This window comes from Nomascus leucogenys, chromosome 22a (assembly GCF_006542625.1).
Source record: "Nomascus leucogenys isolate Asia chromosome 22a, Asia_NLE_v1, whole genome shotgun sequence".
NCBI classification, from domain to species: domain Eukaryota; kingdom Metazoa; phylum Chordata; class Mammalia; order Primates; family Hylobatidae; genus Nomascus; species Nomascus leucogenys.
The window spans coordinates 97,314,327-97,331,191 of NC_044402.1; the positions used below are offsets into that span (position 1 = coordinate 97,314,327).

General features: G+C 42.0%; 1 protein-coding gene and 1 pseudogene across 3 annotated transcripts in view; both read right to left on the reverse strand.

Annotated features, from left to right (window-relative positions):
* The window catches only part of ANKRD44 (ankyrin repeat domain 44), a 330,782-nt gene that overhangs the window by 33,961 nt on the left and 279,956 nt on the right, over positions 1-16,865 (reverse strand). For all 3 annotated transcript variants that reach the window (XM_030802956.1, XM_030802955.1, XM_003253880.4), the window contains exon 17: positions 4,888-4,959. In XM_030802956.1, the coding sequence (XP_030658816.1) occupies positions 4,888-4,959 (72 nt within the window). The remainder of the gene's footprint in view (positions 1-4,887; positions 4,960-16,865) is intronic.
* Positions 8,453-16,129, reverse strand: LOC105738636 (annotated as a pseudogene).

The window sequence follows — 16,865 nt, forward strand, 5'->3', positions numbered from 1 at the left end:
GTCTAACTTTCTGATCTGTGCTTGTTAAGCTATTACCATAGCTGCACAGGATAGTAAGCCTCTATTCTAACCTAATCTCCAAAGCAATAGCTAACTTTTATGGAGCACTTGCTGTATGTCAAGCAGTATTGGGCATGCATTGCCTCACTGAATTCTCACAACAACCCATGCTCTGCTCCTGTTATTCCCATTTTGCCCAGGATGACACAGAAGGGCAGAGATGATACCCAGCTCTCCCATGGTTACACAGCCTAATGTGGAGGAGCTGGGTTTCAAAGGTGAACCAGGCTGACTCCCAGAGCCCAGGCTGTGAGGCTTTTCACTAGTGAATATGGAAAGGGTGCAACATGACCATAAGGTATATGTTCCCATAACCTTTTATTATAGGAAATTCCAAACATAAACAAATAATAGAAGATGGTATAATGAATTGCTGTATACCTTTCATGCAGTTTGGGTCATGAACAGCTCAGGGAATAGGCGATTTCTTTTTTTTTTTTTTTTTTTTTTTTTTTTTTTTTTGAGCTGGAGTCTCATTCCGTTGCCCAGGCTGGAGTGCAGTGGAGCCATCTTGGCTCACTGCAGCCTCTGCCTCCCAGGTTCAAGTAATTCTGCTGCCTCAGCCTCCCCAGTAGGTGAGATTACAGGTGCATGCCACCATGCCCAGCTAATTTTTGTATTTTTATTTTTATTTTGTATTTTTAGTAGAGATGGGGTTTCACCATGTTGACCAGGCTGGTCTCAGACTCCCGGACTCAAGTGATCCACCTGCCTTGCCCTCCCAAAGTGCTGAGATTACAGGTGTGAGCCACCACATCCGGCCACACAAGTGATTTTAAGCCAACTCAGGAGCACTTCGTGTAGAACTTGAGGTTAGAGGAGTGCCTACATCAGTGTGCACATCAGGCTACAACACTTGACTCCAGGCTTAGTCTGTCGCTTAAACTTGGACTTAACTTGCTTAAGTTAGAGACCTAATACTAAAATCAAATGGAGTGAACTATGCTGGCAATTAGGAAAGCTTTAAAATTTCAACCCATACTTTCTTCTATACCAGGCACTTGAAAACCCTCTTAAAGACAGAATGGTTGAGAGGCCAGATTTATCTACAGCAGGGGTGTCCAATGTTTTGGCTTCCCTGGGGCACACTGGAAGAATTGTTTTGGGCAACACATAAAATACACTAACACTAATGATAGCCGATGAGCTTAAATAAAAAAAATTGCAAAAGGAATCTCATCATGTTTTAAGAAAGTTTACAAATTTGTGTTGGGCCACAATCAAAGCCGTCCTGGGCACATGCAACTCTTTAGCCAGGGGTTGGACAAGCGTGATCTATAAAATTCACTTTGTTTCTTTATCTAGTTTGTAGCTCCTGAATTTTACTATGTATAAAGTAAAGCCTTCACTAGAAGTATTAAACATTTTAAATTGTTTTAAGCAACACCTTTAAAAAACCTTATTCGGTAACAATTATTTCTTAAATGTGATTAATTTCTCCAGACCTTTTAAGATAGGAACTAAGGACAAAGAGGGGAAAGAATTGGGATCTCAATAGAATCCATGAGAACAATGGATCTGTCTGGAAATCTTGACAGCTAGAGCCTTTCATTTGCATAACATCGTTTCTTAATTTAATCTTTTCAAGAGGATGAAATGCTTATGAAATTCACTGGGCCAATAACCCTGGAGATTTGAAGCATTCAGCCAGGAAATAGTAACTCAAGGCAGGTCAGGTTTCTTGTAGCAGTCAAGGCTTGGGGGCATCTGGTTCCATTACACTGCTAGAGTGCCTCCACCTAAGAAATTATGTGCTTTGGGTTTTATCAAGTTAATTGCTACTGAGGCCCCTAGAGAGGGTGACGGGCATACCTGTGGGGTCCTTAAAGCAAATAATTTGTATTTAGAGAGAAACAATAAAATGACTTTAGAAGGAATCCACTGTAATCACCCTGGTCAAAGTCATGGTCATCATCTCTTGCCTGGTTTGCTTTGCTTCTGCTTTCGTTCCTTTGTAATTTTGACTCAACATAGAAACTAAAGTGATCCTTTTAAAACAAAAGTCACATCATATCAATCTGTTTCCTCAAGACCCTCCTAATAGTTTCCTATTTTGTTCACAGTAAAAGTCCCCATGAGATCTGTGGTGGCCCCCCAAACTCCTGGCTCCCTCCACAACATGTGAGGCATTGCCCTCAGCTACTCTCTCCTCACCACTCTGCTCTAGCCACAGTGGCCTCTTTTCTGTTCTGTGGACATGCCAAGCATGCATTCCCCCAGGGACTTTGCACTTCTGTCCAAAACACTCCTCCATCAGATATCAACATGCATAGCTCTTAAGGTCTCTGTACAAATATGAGATTCTATGCTACATAAAATAGCACCCTGGCTAGATGCAGCAGCTCATGCCTGCAATCCCAGCTACTCAGGAGGTTAAGACAGGAGGATCACTTGAGCCCTGGAGTTTGAGACCAGCCTGGCCAACATAGTGAGACCCCACCTCTCAAATAAATAAATAAATAAGCACCCTGTTTGCCACCTCAATACTTTCTATCTCCCTGATCCCATTTCATTTCCTCTGTAGCACCTGCAGCACTTATTGCCATCTGTCATGTGAGATATTTCCTTGCCTGTTTGTCTCCCCTAGACTGGATACCCTGCAAGGGCAGAGGTGGGGTTTTGTTCACTGCAATATCTCCAGCTACTCAAACAGTGCTTGGCACTATTCACAGTCAGTGTATGTTGGATGAAAGGATGATGTTAATAATGATGTTATATGATGTTAGTAATGATGACGATGAAGCTAGCTGATGGCACATATGTGTGCCAGGCACTGTTCTAATTGTGTTACGTCCATGAACTCATGCTATCTCCACAATGGCCCTATGTTGAGGTAATGCTATTCTCATATCATGGGTAGGGACACTGAGACATAAGAGGTGAGGTATTTGGGTTAAGATCACACAACAAATAATTCAATAAATTAACAAGTTGGAAGGGGTCTTTGAGATGCTTAACTAACAGATTTCCTTTAACTTACAGGTGGGGAAACCATGTCCAGGTGAGTTGCTAATGAAAAGAATGGTAGCTAGGACCTCCACTTGATGTATCTTTCCTGGGCCTCTGTCAGCTGCAGAACTACCAAAGCCCACCTCTTTTAAATGATATCACCACCCTATCTTTACACAGCCAGCAACCCATTGAGTTTAGCAGAGTACACAATAAGCACTCAACAAATACACTGGAAAAAAAAAAAGAAGAAGAACGAGAGATGATAGAGTCTTTGGAAGCCAAGAAACTCTTCTCAGATTAGTAGCAGGCTTGGCAATGCAGTCAAACCCACTTGTCAAACCCACTTTCTCGGGGCCTGAGAATTGTATCTGAGATAACCCTCTACATAGGACTCTCTAGGGGCAGTTAGTGCTATGTTTGTGAGTGCTCAGCTTTGGGGTAACTTCCCCAGGCACAGCAGATGGTTGGGCAGGGATTCTAGCAAGCAACCTGTACTAAGGGCCAACTGGCATGAAGCTTTATATGTATAAATATCTCGCTATTCATCCACATTTTCCACAGTAAGTCCATCTCCGGAAACAGACTGATGCATGCTTTACCCTGATTTCACTGGACTCAAAATGCATGTGTGTATGAGTGTGTAGTGGGTGTGTTGGTGGGTGTTAGAGGACGTGTCAGTGGGTGTCAGCAGGTGTGCTGTGAGTATGTGGGGAGACAGGCAGTGAAGGGAAGGCTCCACACATATGGTCAGTTCTGGACACTCCCAATCCTTGTGTGATGGCCTTGTCTCCGCTCTCTTGCCTGAATACCTCTGCATGTCAATTAATAAAACACTCCTCTCTTCTCTCCAAAATCTCCATGTCAATTTTTCATCAGAATGACACTGAAGAAGTGCTTATGTACATATAGTATTAAGTGAAAAGTCATAAACACAGTTAAACAAAGAAACCCAGCCCCTTCTCATTCTTCCTGGCATCCTGCCCCTGGGTTTTACTAAGCAAAGAAGCATCCAAACACCATCTTTGTGGCCTTGAACCGAGTGCTCACAATTCAGCAGCACCAAGGGCATGTGAGCACCTCAGGCAGGTGAGCTGGCTGTTGCTGGGTGTGGCTGCCAGTCAGCAGGGTTCCTAGGGAGCAGCTGCTGATGGCCAACTCTTAGCAACTCACAATCTGAGACAGAGTGGCGGGTGCACTTCCCACCTTGGTCACTCCCATGAAGAGTTTGGGGATCATCACTCTGAGCTGTTGCATTTGCCTTCAATTACTGGGATGTGGAGAGGAAGCGTTACTGGTGATAAAATAACTCTTCTTCCCTCACCTCCCAGATCTCACCCAGAACAAGAACCGGAGCCTCATACTTCATTGGAGACCCTGATTTCAAGTCCAGGCAGAAGGTCGCAGCTGCAGCTCTGCATGTGCTCATCTTGCTCTCATCAGTTTGTGCTCAAACATCCTGCCAGTTTTTAACTGTGGTATTCAATTAGCCATAGGTTTTCCACTTGTATACTGTTATCTCTAATCTAATCTCTTAAACTGAAATGTACACTTTGAATTTTAAAGACTGTTAAACTTTACAACAAGAATAAAGGGTAAGGGCTTTAGGTGCATTATCTCTTTTCATTTGCCCTCATTTCACAGATGGGGAAACTGAGGTTCAAGACAGGGTAAGTCATGTGTCTAAGATCACCAGCAGAGGAAGCTGGGATTGGAAGGCAAGGCAGTCTGTCTCCACAGTCTGTGCCTTTAACCACGGACTACTTTCGTTACCACTCATCACTGTGTTACTACACTTATATTTTAAGAACAGTCTAGTTTTAGGAATGCTTAGGTTCTTTTTGTAACAGGTGAAGCTGCTCATGGCATCTCACTTACAGCTAAGTGGAGTGGACTCTTAGTAGCACCAGAATCTGATTCTTCAAACCCATTGTTTGTTCTTTCCAAAAGCTGTGGAGACAAAAAGCAAACAACAGTACATGAGTCCAAATTTTGCAAAATGTTGGTGTAAATAAGAAAAGAGGCCTCAGAAACTTGAGAAGTTATGCAATTTATCAGTAATATAAAAATCTGATATAACATATCTAAAACAAATATGCTAGCAGAATATTTAAACTTCTAGATCACTTCAGCACTTGCATCCAGAAAAATAATTCATGTTATATCCATTTTCACCTGGCAAACTGATAATAGTGAAAAAAATAAGACCCAGTATTGATTCTACTATCAAACACACATTTACTGCAGATAGTGTGGATAGTGTTGAAAAAGACAAGACTCCTGCTCTCATGAAGCTTACATTTTGGAAAAACGAAGCATAGACAAATAAATATACAAATAAGAAAACATTTGGAAATGATCCATGCTGTAATGAGAATAAAATACGGGGATGTGATATGGAGTGACTGACAGGCTGCTTTACAGCAGATGGCCAGGCAAGGCCTTCTCCAAGGAAGTGACACTTCAAGTGAATCCTAAATAAGAAGAATTAAACCAGATAAAGGTGTGGCAGGAGAGTATTCAGGAAGAAGAAATAGTCAATGATATGCATCAAGAGAGGACAAACATGGTAAGATCAAGGAATGGAAAGACCAGTGTGACTAGGGCATCGTGTTAGTAAGGGTGGCAGGAAAATGACATTCTCGTAGATCCTTGGTGGGAGCACAAATTGTTAAAACCTTTCTGGTTCCCTAGCAAGCAGACTCAGAGACAGGGGAGGGAAAAACAAAACAAAACAAAACAAAACACCTTTCTGGGCAATTTGTGCATATCTTTTGAATTTAGGGATTCAATCCTAATAAATAATTAGAAGAGTGCACAATGGTGCCTATGTAAGGAAATGCATTCATACAATAAATACTCAATGAATGATTACCATGTGTCCTGACACTGTTCCCTGCACTGATAATTCAACAATAAACCAAGTATTAAAAATATATTTTCCTATTGCAGAGTGGACATACAATAAAAGAAAGAAGTTTCATAGTTTATTAGAAAGTGCAAGGTGCTATGGTAGAGAAGGAAGGTTCAAAGAGCTCGAGGGGAGATTAGTTTGTAACTTTATGTAGGGTGATTAGGGAAAGCCTCACTGAGCAGGTGATGGCCCAGTAAAGTCTCGAGGGAGATGAGGGAGCCTTGTGAATATCTTGGAGAAGAGCATTCTAAGCAGAGGGGCCAGCAGCTGCCAAGACCCTTACAGACAGGTGTGCTTAAGAACATCAGGAGGCTGGAGCCAAGTGAGCAAGGGTAAGAATGGCCGGACAGAAATCAGAGAGATGGTGGCTGTGGGGGTGAGGTGTCAAAGAAAGCTGTGTGGGCTATTGTCAGAATTTTGACTTTTATCCCAAGTGAGGTGGAAATTCAGTGGAGTGTTTTGAGCAGGGGAGTTACATGATCTGTTAGGCTCTAAGGAGACAAGGGTGGGAGCACAGAAACAATTTAGGAGCTGGGGCAATAGTCCAAGAGAAAAATAACAGTGGCTTGGACCAGCAAGAGGCAGTGGAGATGAGAGAAACAGTTGGATTGTGGATATTTTTGGAGGTAAAATCAACAGGATACACTGACAGGCTGAATATGAATGTAAGAGAAAGAGAGAAGTCAAGGATGACGCCCAGTTTTTGTCCTAAGCAAATGGAAGGATGAAGGTACCATGACCTGAGATGAAGAAGGCTGTGAGTGGGATATATACAGCGGAAATGAGCAGAAGTTCAGTTTTGGCCATGTGAAGTTTGAGATGTTTATAAAGCATCTAAAAGTATACCTTGGCCAGGTGCAGTGGCTCATGTCTATAATCCCAGCACTTTGGGAGACCAAGGTGAGAAGATCACTTGAGCTCAGGAGTTCGAGACCAGGCTGGGCAAGATGGCGAAACCCCATCTTTACAAAAAAATACAAAAATTAACCAAGTGTGGTGGTGCACACCTGTAGTCCCAGCTACTTAGGAGGCTGAGGTGGGAGGATGGCTTGAGCCCAGGAGGTGGAGGTGGCAGTGAGCTGAGATTGTACCACTGCATTCCAGCCTGGGCAACAGAGCCAGACTCTGTCTCAAGAAAAAAAGACATCTTATCCAGGAAGTTGCTGGATACATGGGTTTGGAGTTCAGGGTATTTAAAGACATAAGATTGGATGAGATGAACAGAGTACACAAAGAAGAGACGGGGTCCCAGGACTGATGCCTGGGGCACCCACCACTAAAAGCTGGAGAGATGAGGAGGAACCAGCAGGAAGACTCAGACTGAGCAGGTGAGCTACAAGGAAAACAAGGAGAACATGAGGTTCTGGAACCAAATGAAGAAGGAGTTTTATGAAGAGAATGAGCAGTCATGTCAGCAGTCATCTGTCATGACAGATCAGGGAAAATAAGGCCTGAGAATTTTTTTTTTTAAGAGACAGGGTCTCACTCTGTCACCCAGGCTGGAGTGCAGTGGTATGATTTCGGCCTACTGCAGCCTCAACCTCCCAGGCTTAAGGGATTCTCCCACTCTGCCCGAGTAACTGGGACTACAGGCATGTGCCACCATGCCTGGCTAACTTTTAAAAAAATTTTTTTGGTAGAGACAGGGTCTCACTAAGTTTCCCAGGCTAGTCTCAAACTCTTGGGCTCAAGCAATACTGCCAGCTTGGCCTCCCAAACTGCTGAGATTATACAGGCATGAGCTACCGTGCCCAGCCAGGTCTGAGAATTGATCACTGAGTTTAGCAACATGAGGCCTAAGAACTGACCACTGTGATCACTGAGTTTAGCAATATAAGGCCTGAGAACTGACCACTGTGTTTAGCAAAATGGAGGAGGCTATTAGTGACTCTGATAAAAGCCATTTATTAAGACATTGTTTGTTTATGTGAAAAAATAGAAAAAATAATAACTAGCAATAGTATAGGTTAAATAAATTATAGTGGTATATATTACACTTTCAGATAAATTGTTCCCCTTTATCTTGCTTTGAAGCTCTTTATTTTCATTTTTTAAAATAGAGACAGGGTCTCACTCTGCCACCCTGGCTGGAGTGTGGTTGTGTGAGCATAGCTCACTGCAGCCTTGAACTCCTGGGCTCAAGTGATCCTCCCACCTCAGCCTCTGGAGTAGCTGGGACTACAGGCACAAGTCACCAGGCCTGGATCTTGAAGCTTTTCTTTGTATAGTGACACATCCAAAAGGAATGCAAATCCTGTATCCAAAGCCTCGATATGTGCTATGATGGTCGTCAACATCCAACTCCAGCTTCCTGATTGGTGGGCTTGGGCTGCCCTAACTTACAGAGGCTGGACAGCTAAACACCACATTTCCTAGACTCCCTTGAGCTAGAGCTCCAGAGGTGATTTCAGCTCTTCCAGATAGATGCATGAACTTTTCTTTTTCTTCACTGCCTCTTTGATCAGGTCTTTATTAAAAATAAGGTGTCCAAAATGGCTTGATCTTTATGGAATAAACACATTTAAAAGCTTATGCAGTAGGATTATTTTCCTCTGTGGTAGCTTTCTTTTCTGCTGGCTGCTTTTAAGCTGCTGTTTTCTCGGTAGCTGCTGCCTTTTTTCCCACTAGAGGTTTCCTCTGCTTCTTAACACCAAGTCATTTTTTCCTCTCTTTCCTACCACAGGCTTCTTCCTGCAACCCCTTCTCATCTGATTTAGTCTCTAGTGCTAGTGCTGCTGCTGCTGTTGCTGCTGCTGAGGCTGCTGCTACCTTATCCCCCAGAGTTTGTGATTGTTTTTTTATTTTTTTTAGGATATTTTTATTATTATTATTATCATACTTTAAGTTCCAGGGTACATGTGCACAACATGCAGGTTTGTTGCACATGTATCCATGTGCCATGTTGGTGTGCTGCACCCACTAACTCGTCATTTACATTAGGTATATCTCCTAATGCTATCCCTCCCTCCTCCCCCAACCCCACCACAGGCCCCGGTGTGTGATGTTCCCCTTTCTGTGTCCAAGTGCTCTCATTGTTCAATTCCCACCTATGAGTGGGAACATGAGGTGTTTGGTTTTCTGTCCTTCTGACGGTTTGAATTTGTGATTCTTGGCCTGGCAAAGAATGGTGTCCTGACACATGGTGTTTGCATAAGGGTTTAGCTTCAACATGAGTTTCAGATTTTTCATGGGTTCTTTGGGACTCTGCAATGAATCTGCTTGCCTGCTGCTCGAAGGGCTCTTTGGATCTCTAGGCTTTTCAAGATTTTGCTAAGGTCTGTGTTGCTTATCTTGTGCATGGGAAGATTTTCTTCAGGGAAGCAGCTTTATGCCTAGTGCCATATAATTCATCCAACTTCCAGAAAGCACTTTCAGTCCAATGCAGAAACATCCCACATGCCCACCAGGAGCAAGTTTCAAACTGTTCAGTTTTCTTACATTAAGGAGTGTCACTCCAGGGATGTTTCTGAAGGCCTTCATGGTACCATTATCCTCATTACAGGTGATGCAAGGTATCCTGTGTCAGATACGATGATGGCTTCTCATTTTGTCCTTGCCAGCTCTTACTTGCTGAGAGGCATAGACCTTTTTGATATCATTCCAGGTTTTAAGTTTCGTATGCAGAAAAACAGCCTCCTGGGTCTTCTTGTAGCCTTCAACTTTATCTTCAACCACCAAAGGAAGTTCAGGAACTTCCTCAATACAATGACCTTTAGACATGACCAGCATTGATAAGGCTGAGGCAGCTGGGGCAGAGCAAATGGCATATCATTTTTGGGTTGTGTTCATTCTACAGTGCCAATGGCACCAGGTTTTTGTTGGTGCAAACAAGCAGTCTTCACGACCCATATTTCCAAAGGCATCCTAGCCAGAACGATGAGTCTCATCACCTCAGATTCTGGGTATTGGAGCCACAGCTCTGCCAGTACCCTAAAACTCCTCATCCTACCATGGCATGTGCTCATCCACTGATTGCAGTAGACTCCAAAAAGGGAGAGTTATCTGGCAAAAACGTCATTTTGCCTGCTGTGTTCAAGCCTGCCTTTCAACCAGATATTGTGAACTTTGTTCACACCAACTTGTACAAAAAAAACAAAGAGCCCTATGCTGCCTGTGAATTAGCAGGTCATGAGAACAGTGCCTTTAGAAGACGGAAGAGAGGCAGAGAAAATCTGTGATTTCCAATGGTGAGCATAGTCATGAAGACTTTGTCTTTTAGCTTCCAGTGTAGAGGCCATGAGTTTAGTGAGGATAGAGAAGCAAGACACAGGGATGCAAGACATTCATTTTTTTGGCAGTGTGGATCAAGCCAAAAAGTTGTGTGACTCCTGAGGCAATATTAGTGGGGGTAACAAGACTGTCCCCGAACATCAGCTAGGGTGGTGTGTCTGTGGAAACAGTCATTCCAGTGGCTGCTTTCTGATTCCTTATCTTCCTGATCACGGGGCAGAGGCAGCCCCCTGACAGTCCAGTTCATCAGTTCAGGCTTATTTCTGGAGGCCCACCTAAAGGCCACTCTTTTAGATCTTCCAATAATCTTGTAAGCACTGTTTTTTTAAATAAAACTTTTTTTTTTTTTTGCTTAAAATAGCTAGAGTGGTTTCCGAATCCTGCAAATGAAGCCTGACTGATTCAAAGAGCAATACAAGTGTTTTTGTTGTTGTTGTTGTTGTTGTTTTTTACTTATTATTTTTATTTTTGTAGAGGTGGGGTCTCACTATGTTGCCCGGCTGGTCTCAAACTCTAGGCTCAAGCAGTCCTCCTACCTCATCCTCCCAAAGTGCTAGGACTACAAGTGTGAGCCACCATACCTAGCCCATAATATTAATACAAGTTTGTATAGATGTTTTCCTAATGGGGATGGAGAAGAGGAAATTATAGCACCCAAAACACTGGAAAGCAAAACTTTCTAAAAATCTACTTTACCTCTTTTCCTCCCTGTAAGTCCAAAGCTTGTCAAGCGGAAAACACATTTTAAAACCATAAGTGTTGAATAACACTATTTTCATTTTTTTTTTTAAAAAAAGCAGTATTGACATGACTATATATACAGGAAAACAAAAAGCCTAGATATAGAAATACATACCTTACAAGGTTTAACACAATAACCTAAAAGTGATGTTATAGAAGATTTTTATTTTCTTCTTTATATTTCCAGTGAATGTGTATTGTTTTGTTTGTGTGTGTGTTTTGTCTTAAGGGACAGGGCTTGCTACATTACCTAGGCTGGAGTGCAGAGCACAGGTGCAATGATAGCACACTAGAGCCCCAAACTCCTGGGCTAAAGCAATCCTCTTGCCTCACCCTCCTGAGTAGCTGGGACTATGGGGCATACCACCATGCCCAGCTATGTATTGTTTTGTAATCGGAAAAACACTAAAGCGATTTCTATTTGGAAAAAAGCTATTAACCTTTCACCTAATTTAATAATGTCCACAGACTCTCAGATAGATTCAGAACTCCTTTCTAGTCAATACATGTGGAACAAAATGCTATGATGTTAGGATTTTTTGGTAAATCAAATAATGGTGTAAAAATTACCATCTAAAAGCATGTAATTTCAAATTTGCAAATAATACAATACTATAATTACATTGGAAGTATGAGACACTTTGTGTTTGTTTCTTATTAGTGTGAAAACAGAATCTGGAACTTAAATAATCTAGTATCTGTTAGAAAAATGAGAGCAAACGTAATTTTAACTTCAAAGCAAATAACTTTAAAACCAATCTCTGTTACATACTTGAAATAAAAGTAGCCCTAACTGCTTGATAAGGCTAGAAAACAGCTGTTCTTTGCTTTGTTTTGCAACATTATCACCTGCAAGACTTCCTGGAATTGACAGTGTGTACCAACCCCAAATCCTGTCCTAGAATAAACTTTTAGTCAAAGGAACACAGAATCATTTCCCCCACTATCACAAATACGACAAACAGGGACTAGAAGACAATATACTATTACATTTTTGAGAGTGTTCCAGGACAATAGTTATAAACCAGGTCATTATCAGAAGAGACATGATCATGATCAGATTCTTGAGTTTCATAAAATCCACTCTGGCTGCAGTGTGGAAAATGAACTACAATGGTGCTGGGGGTGGGCACTGCTACCCTAGAAGCAGGAGGCATATTAAGATATTTCAACTGCGGGATTTCTAAATTGTGAATTAATAAGTCAGTGAGAACTCATGGTGGCCTGACTACAGAAGAGGTTATAGAAATGGAAGTGTCACTATTTTTTTTTTTTTTGAGATGGAGTCTCGCTCTGTTGCCCAGGCTGGAGTGCTGTGGCGCAATCTCAGCTCACTGCAACCTCTGCCTCCTGGGTTCATGTGATTCTCCTGCCTCAGCCTCCTGGTACTACAGGTACCTGCCACCACGCCTGGCTAGTTTTTTGTATTTTTAGTAGAGATGGAGTTTCACCATGTTAGCCAGGATGGTCTCGATCTCCTGACCTTCTGATCCACCTGCCTTGGCATCCCAAAATGTTGGGATTACAGGCGTGAGCCACGGCACCCAGCAGAAGTGTCACTCTTTTTTTTTTTTTTTTTTTTAGCTGGAGTTTCTGGTCACCCAAGCTAGAATGCAATTGCACGATCTCAGCTCACTGCAACCTCTGGTGCCCAGGTTCAAGCAATTCTCCTGTCTCAGCCTCCCGAATAGCTGGGATTACAGAAGCCTACCATTATGCCCGGCTAATTTTTGTATTTTTAGTAGAGACGGGGTTTCACCATGTTAGCCAGGCTGGTCTCGAACTCCTGACCTCAGGTGATCTGCCCACCTCGGCCTCCCAAAGTGCTGGGATTACAGGCGTGAGCCACTGCACCCGGCCAAGTGTCACTCTTTTATTCATTAATTTCGATAATTATTCATTGATCCCCATGCCGGGCACTGAGATTACAACTCTAAGATGGTCCCTAAATAGAGCTTAGAGACATACAGCTTATAGTTTAGAAGGTGGAATGGACACAGATCATTGACTGAACATTGGAGGTGGGGAAAGAGGAGAGTCAAGGATGACTCTGAATTGTCTAGCTTTAGTAATGGAGTGAATGGTGATGCCTTCTTCATAAGAAACAAAGGGAAGAAGCAAGATCAAAGTAGAGAGAGATGCATTGAGTCTCAGTTTTAATGGGACATTCAAGGGGAGGTGTCTAGTAGACAGCTGCATATAAGGTGGCAGGCTTTAGAAGAGAGATCTGGGAAAGAGTTATGGATTTGGGAATCATCATCAATGGCTGATGTATGAAGCCCCACCGAGAGTGAATGTCTAATGGGAGACAGGAAAAGGCCTAAGATATAACCCTCAGGAACCTCAATTTTAAGGGTTTGGAAGAGGAAAAGAGTCTGCAGAGAGGATTAAGGAGTAGACAGAGAGGCTGAAGGAAAACTAGGAGAGTGAAATGGTGATGATGATGATGGTGGTGGTGGTGGTGGTGGTGATGGTAATGATCACCATGATGATGAAGGTGATGGTGGTGGTAATAAATAATGATGAAGATTTTCACTGATAAAATTCGAAAGTTAGTAAGCATTTACTACGAGTCAAGCACTCTCCTAGGGGCCTTACATGAATCATCTCAATAAATCCTTGAGTAATCCATTAAGTAACTTGCTCAGATTCACACAGCCAGTAAAGGACAGATTAGGGAATTGAACCTAGATCTAACCTAAAACCCATGTTCTTTACACAACAATGCCTTCCAATCAACTGATAAGCTGAACTTTCCCCTGATATTTCACAAGTAGCGCAGGGATGGGGGCAGGAAACAAAGAGAATTATGTGCTGGTTTTTTTTTTTTTTTTTTTTTAAGTATTTGGGTCTGTTTATGTCTCTAACTTTAACAATTTTCTTTAATCTTTGAGACTTTCTTCTTTGTTTTCTAAGGAGTGGTTAGTACTCATCTTAGTTATGCAGCAATCACTGGGGATGTTGATTGGAATCTAGCTGCTCTAAGTAGTCCCCTTCCTTTAGTGATTCTTCTTTGTTAATTAAGAAGACAATGTAAAAAAGTGGAGAGAAAAGCAATTTGCAAGTCATTTAAAACTGGCATTTACAATTTGAATTAACTTTTCTTTCTAAGTTAAGATTTGGTCCTAAACATATTGAATCCAAGGGATGAGGCAGATATTCAGCACTGCTCAGATACTCTAGTCTCATAAATGTCTCAGGGGAGGCATATGAGGGCTAGAGAGAGAGAGAGAGAGAGAGAGAGCTCATACCATGCCTTGCTATACAAACTCGTAATTCAGCTCGTGGTCTGTAATATTATTGGAAAACAACATTGCTCTACAGAGATCAACCTCAACCTATCTTGCCAAAATCCAGAAACAGAATGGCTCTTTTAAAACACAGTTATAGCTAAGAATACATGGCCACAGAACCAACATTATAAAAAGCAATGAGTTCTGCACATAGAGCTTGTAGTTATAAATCAGAGAGTACAATTTTATGCCTAATATAACAAAACTAGTTATAACCTTCTTGTAAGAATACTCCCATTTAATACATCTTCATGGTTATCAACATTTACACAATCCATGCATTCACATGCTAGTTCTCATGCTCAAATACATTCATAAATCCAATGTTCATATCTAGTATGTCACCATGGACTTCTATTGGCACAATAAACTTTGCACTCATTCCAAGGACTGACTTGGTCCTCTGCCTAAAAAAAAAAAAAAAAAAAAAAAATCTATTAAAATGTCTGCCTTAATAATAAGGCCTTCATCCGGACTACCTAATCTTATTTTTTAACCCCAAATTACTTCTTTTCTTAACTGATTAATCATTCACGAAGGTTCTACGTAGAGTACAGCACTGCTTGACCCCACTTCTTCTCCATAGCCTTCACCAACCACCATGTGTTTGTCAGGATTCTGTTTGGGTGAAAAATAATCAGATTTGAGGTTGAAATATCAACCTCAAACTCCTACTGAGAAGTGAAGATAGGTGCCTGAAGAGAATATGGAGAGAAAGAAGGCAGTACAACAGTGCAAGCCAACTTTTCAGCTGCCTTATTTGTAAGTCATGAACTCTCTGGTTCACTTGGGGGAATGGCTGAGATGCACAGTGGAGTTTTTGGTCCAAGAATATTATTGTATTTGAAATTACAATAATTCATAGGACAGTTTCTCAATCTGGAGGCATTTCCACAGGATTGGAGGACTCACACGAACAGCATCTCAATGCTTTGGATTTAAAAGCAGCAAAGGCAATAGAAGGTTAAATTTAAGCCTCTTCTACAAAGTGAATCTGTGATAAGAAAATCAAGAACAAATAGGAACTCAATGGTAAGCCAACTGGCTGCTGAGTTAACAAAACAGTAATCTTATCATCCAAATTTGTGAGGGAACACATAAATATAACACTTAAGCTGGGAAGCCAAGCTGTATAAATAGTATAGATTATGACAGACTACGTGAAAACATGGCAGGGAAAAATCCAGGGGCCCTGAGAGACCTCAAGCTAATCTACACCAGTTTTAAAATTTAAGAAAATAGAAAGTGAGTATGACTCAGGCTGCCAAAAGAGAAAAGTATAGCTGGTGTGTCTGAGGTAAGCCTCTCTCATGTTGTTTCTAAACTACACACTGGTTTCCACAAATTAGAAGGGATGGGAGAAGCTAGAAAACCAATCAGAAAATATCCCTGGGGATCACATAAAGGAGGTTCTCTGAGGAGAGGTTAAAAATGGATTTCTTTATCTTTTAGCAGTGAAGACTGAGAGGACTTTTATGGATCTTCAAGTCTATGAAGGGGTGGAAGCAGGCCAGGGCCCCTGGAAAGTTGGTGCCTGTGTCACAAATTCTCACATTCTGCTTGTCTATGATGAAGAGTGAAAAGCTATTCAGACAACCTCAGGGCCACTTCTGAGTCAATTGTGCAGCCAGTACTGGTCAGGTTATGACCTGCCCTTGGCTTAGCCCAGAACAGGGGGCTGAGTCTGCAGAAGTTCCAGACCACCCAGGCTGTGTCAATCTCCTCCCTTCAGAGGATCCCAGGGGACTGGTTTGAGGTTGGGAGATCCCATGGGCGTTTTGGTCTCAGAACTGATATGACGTGCCAAACCACGCTGGACCCCAGTGGACCCCCAATCTTTCTGCATATCCACAAAGAACCTCAGGCTCAGCCCCAATTCAACTCTTATCTCCAAGGTGGCATATCTGTAGCAGCAGTGACCATCTCTCATGATTCCACTCATATCCTTCACAGCTATTAGAAGAATCTGTGTTCCCAGAAATTGTTATTAAGAACAATTACCAGAAACTCGGTAGTTTGTATGAATGTATGTATGAATCAAACCTAATTTAGTTTCTGTCTCTCCCAACTCCAATTCCATAAGCAAGGAGCCATTAACTTTCTATAGTTGCATAAGTCAAGGTCTATGCAACTTTATTTATTTATTTAGAGACAGAGTCTCGCTCTGTCACCCAGGCTGGAGTGCAGTGATGCGATCTCAGCTCACTGCAACCTCCACCTCCCAGGTCCAAGTGATTCTCCTGCCTCACCCACCCAAGTAGCTGAGATTACAAGCGCCCACCACCATGCCTGGCTAATTTTTGTATTTTTAGTAGAGATGGGATTTTACCATGTTGGCCAGGCTGGTCTCAAACTCCTGACCTCAGATGATCCACCCACCTCAGCCTCCTGAAGTGTTGGGATTATAGGCGGTCTATGCAACTTTAAAAGGCAATAACACAAATTAAGGAGGGTGCTACTGAAAGCTTAGCTACATTAAGTTTCCATTTCTTCTTGGGAGCAGATTTTGATGACTCTGTTTATCTCCACCCTCCAGTGTGTATTCAGTTCCTGATGATTTCCTTGCCCATTAAAAGGCAGAAGAGCTTGTAGTATGTGTAAGGAAAGGTAATGAAATCCACTGTGAAAACAGATCCGAACACAACATGCAAAATGCATGGTATTTAAAACTACCTTGC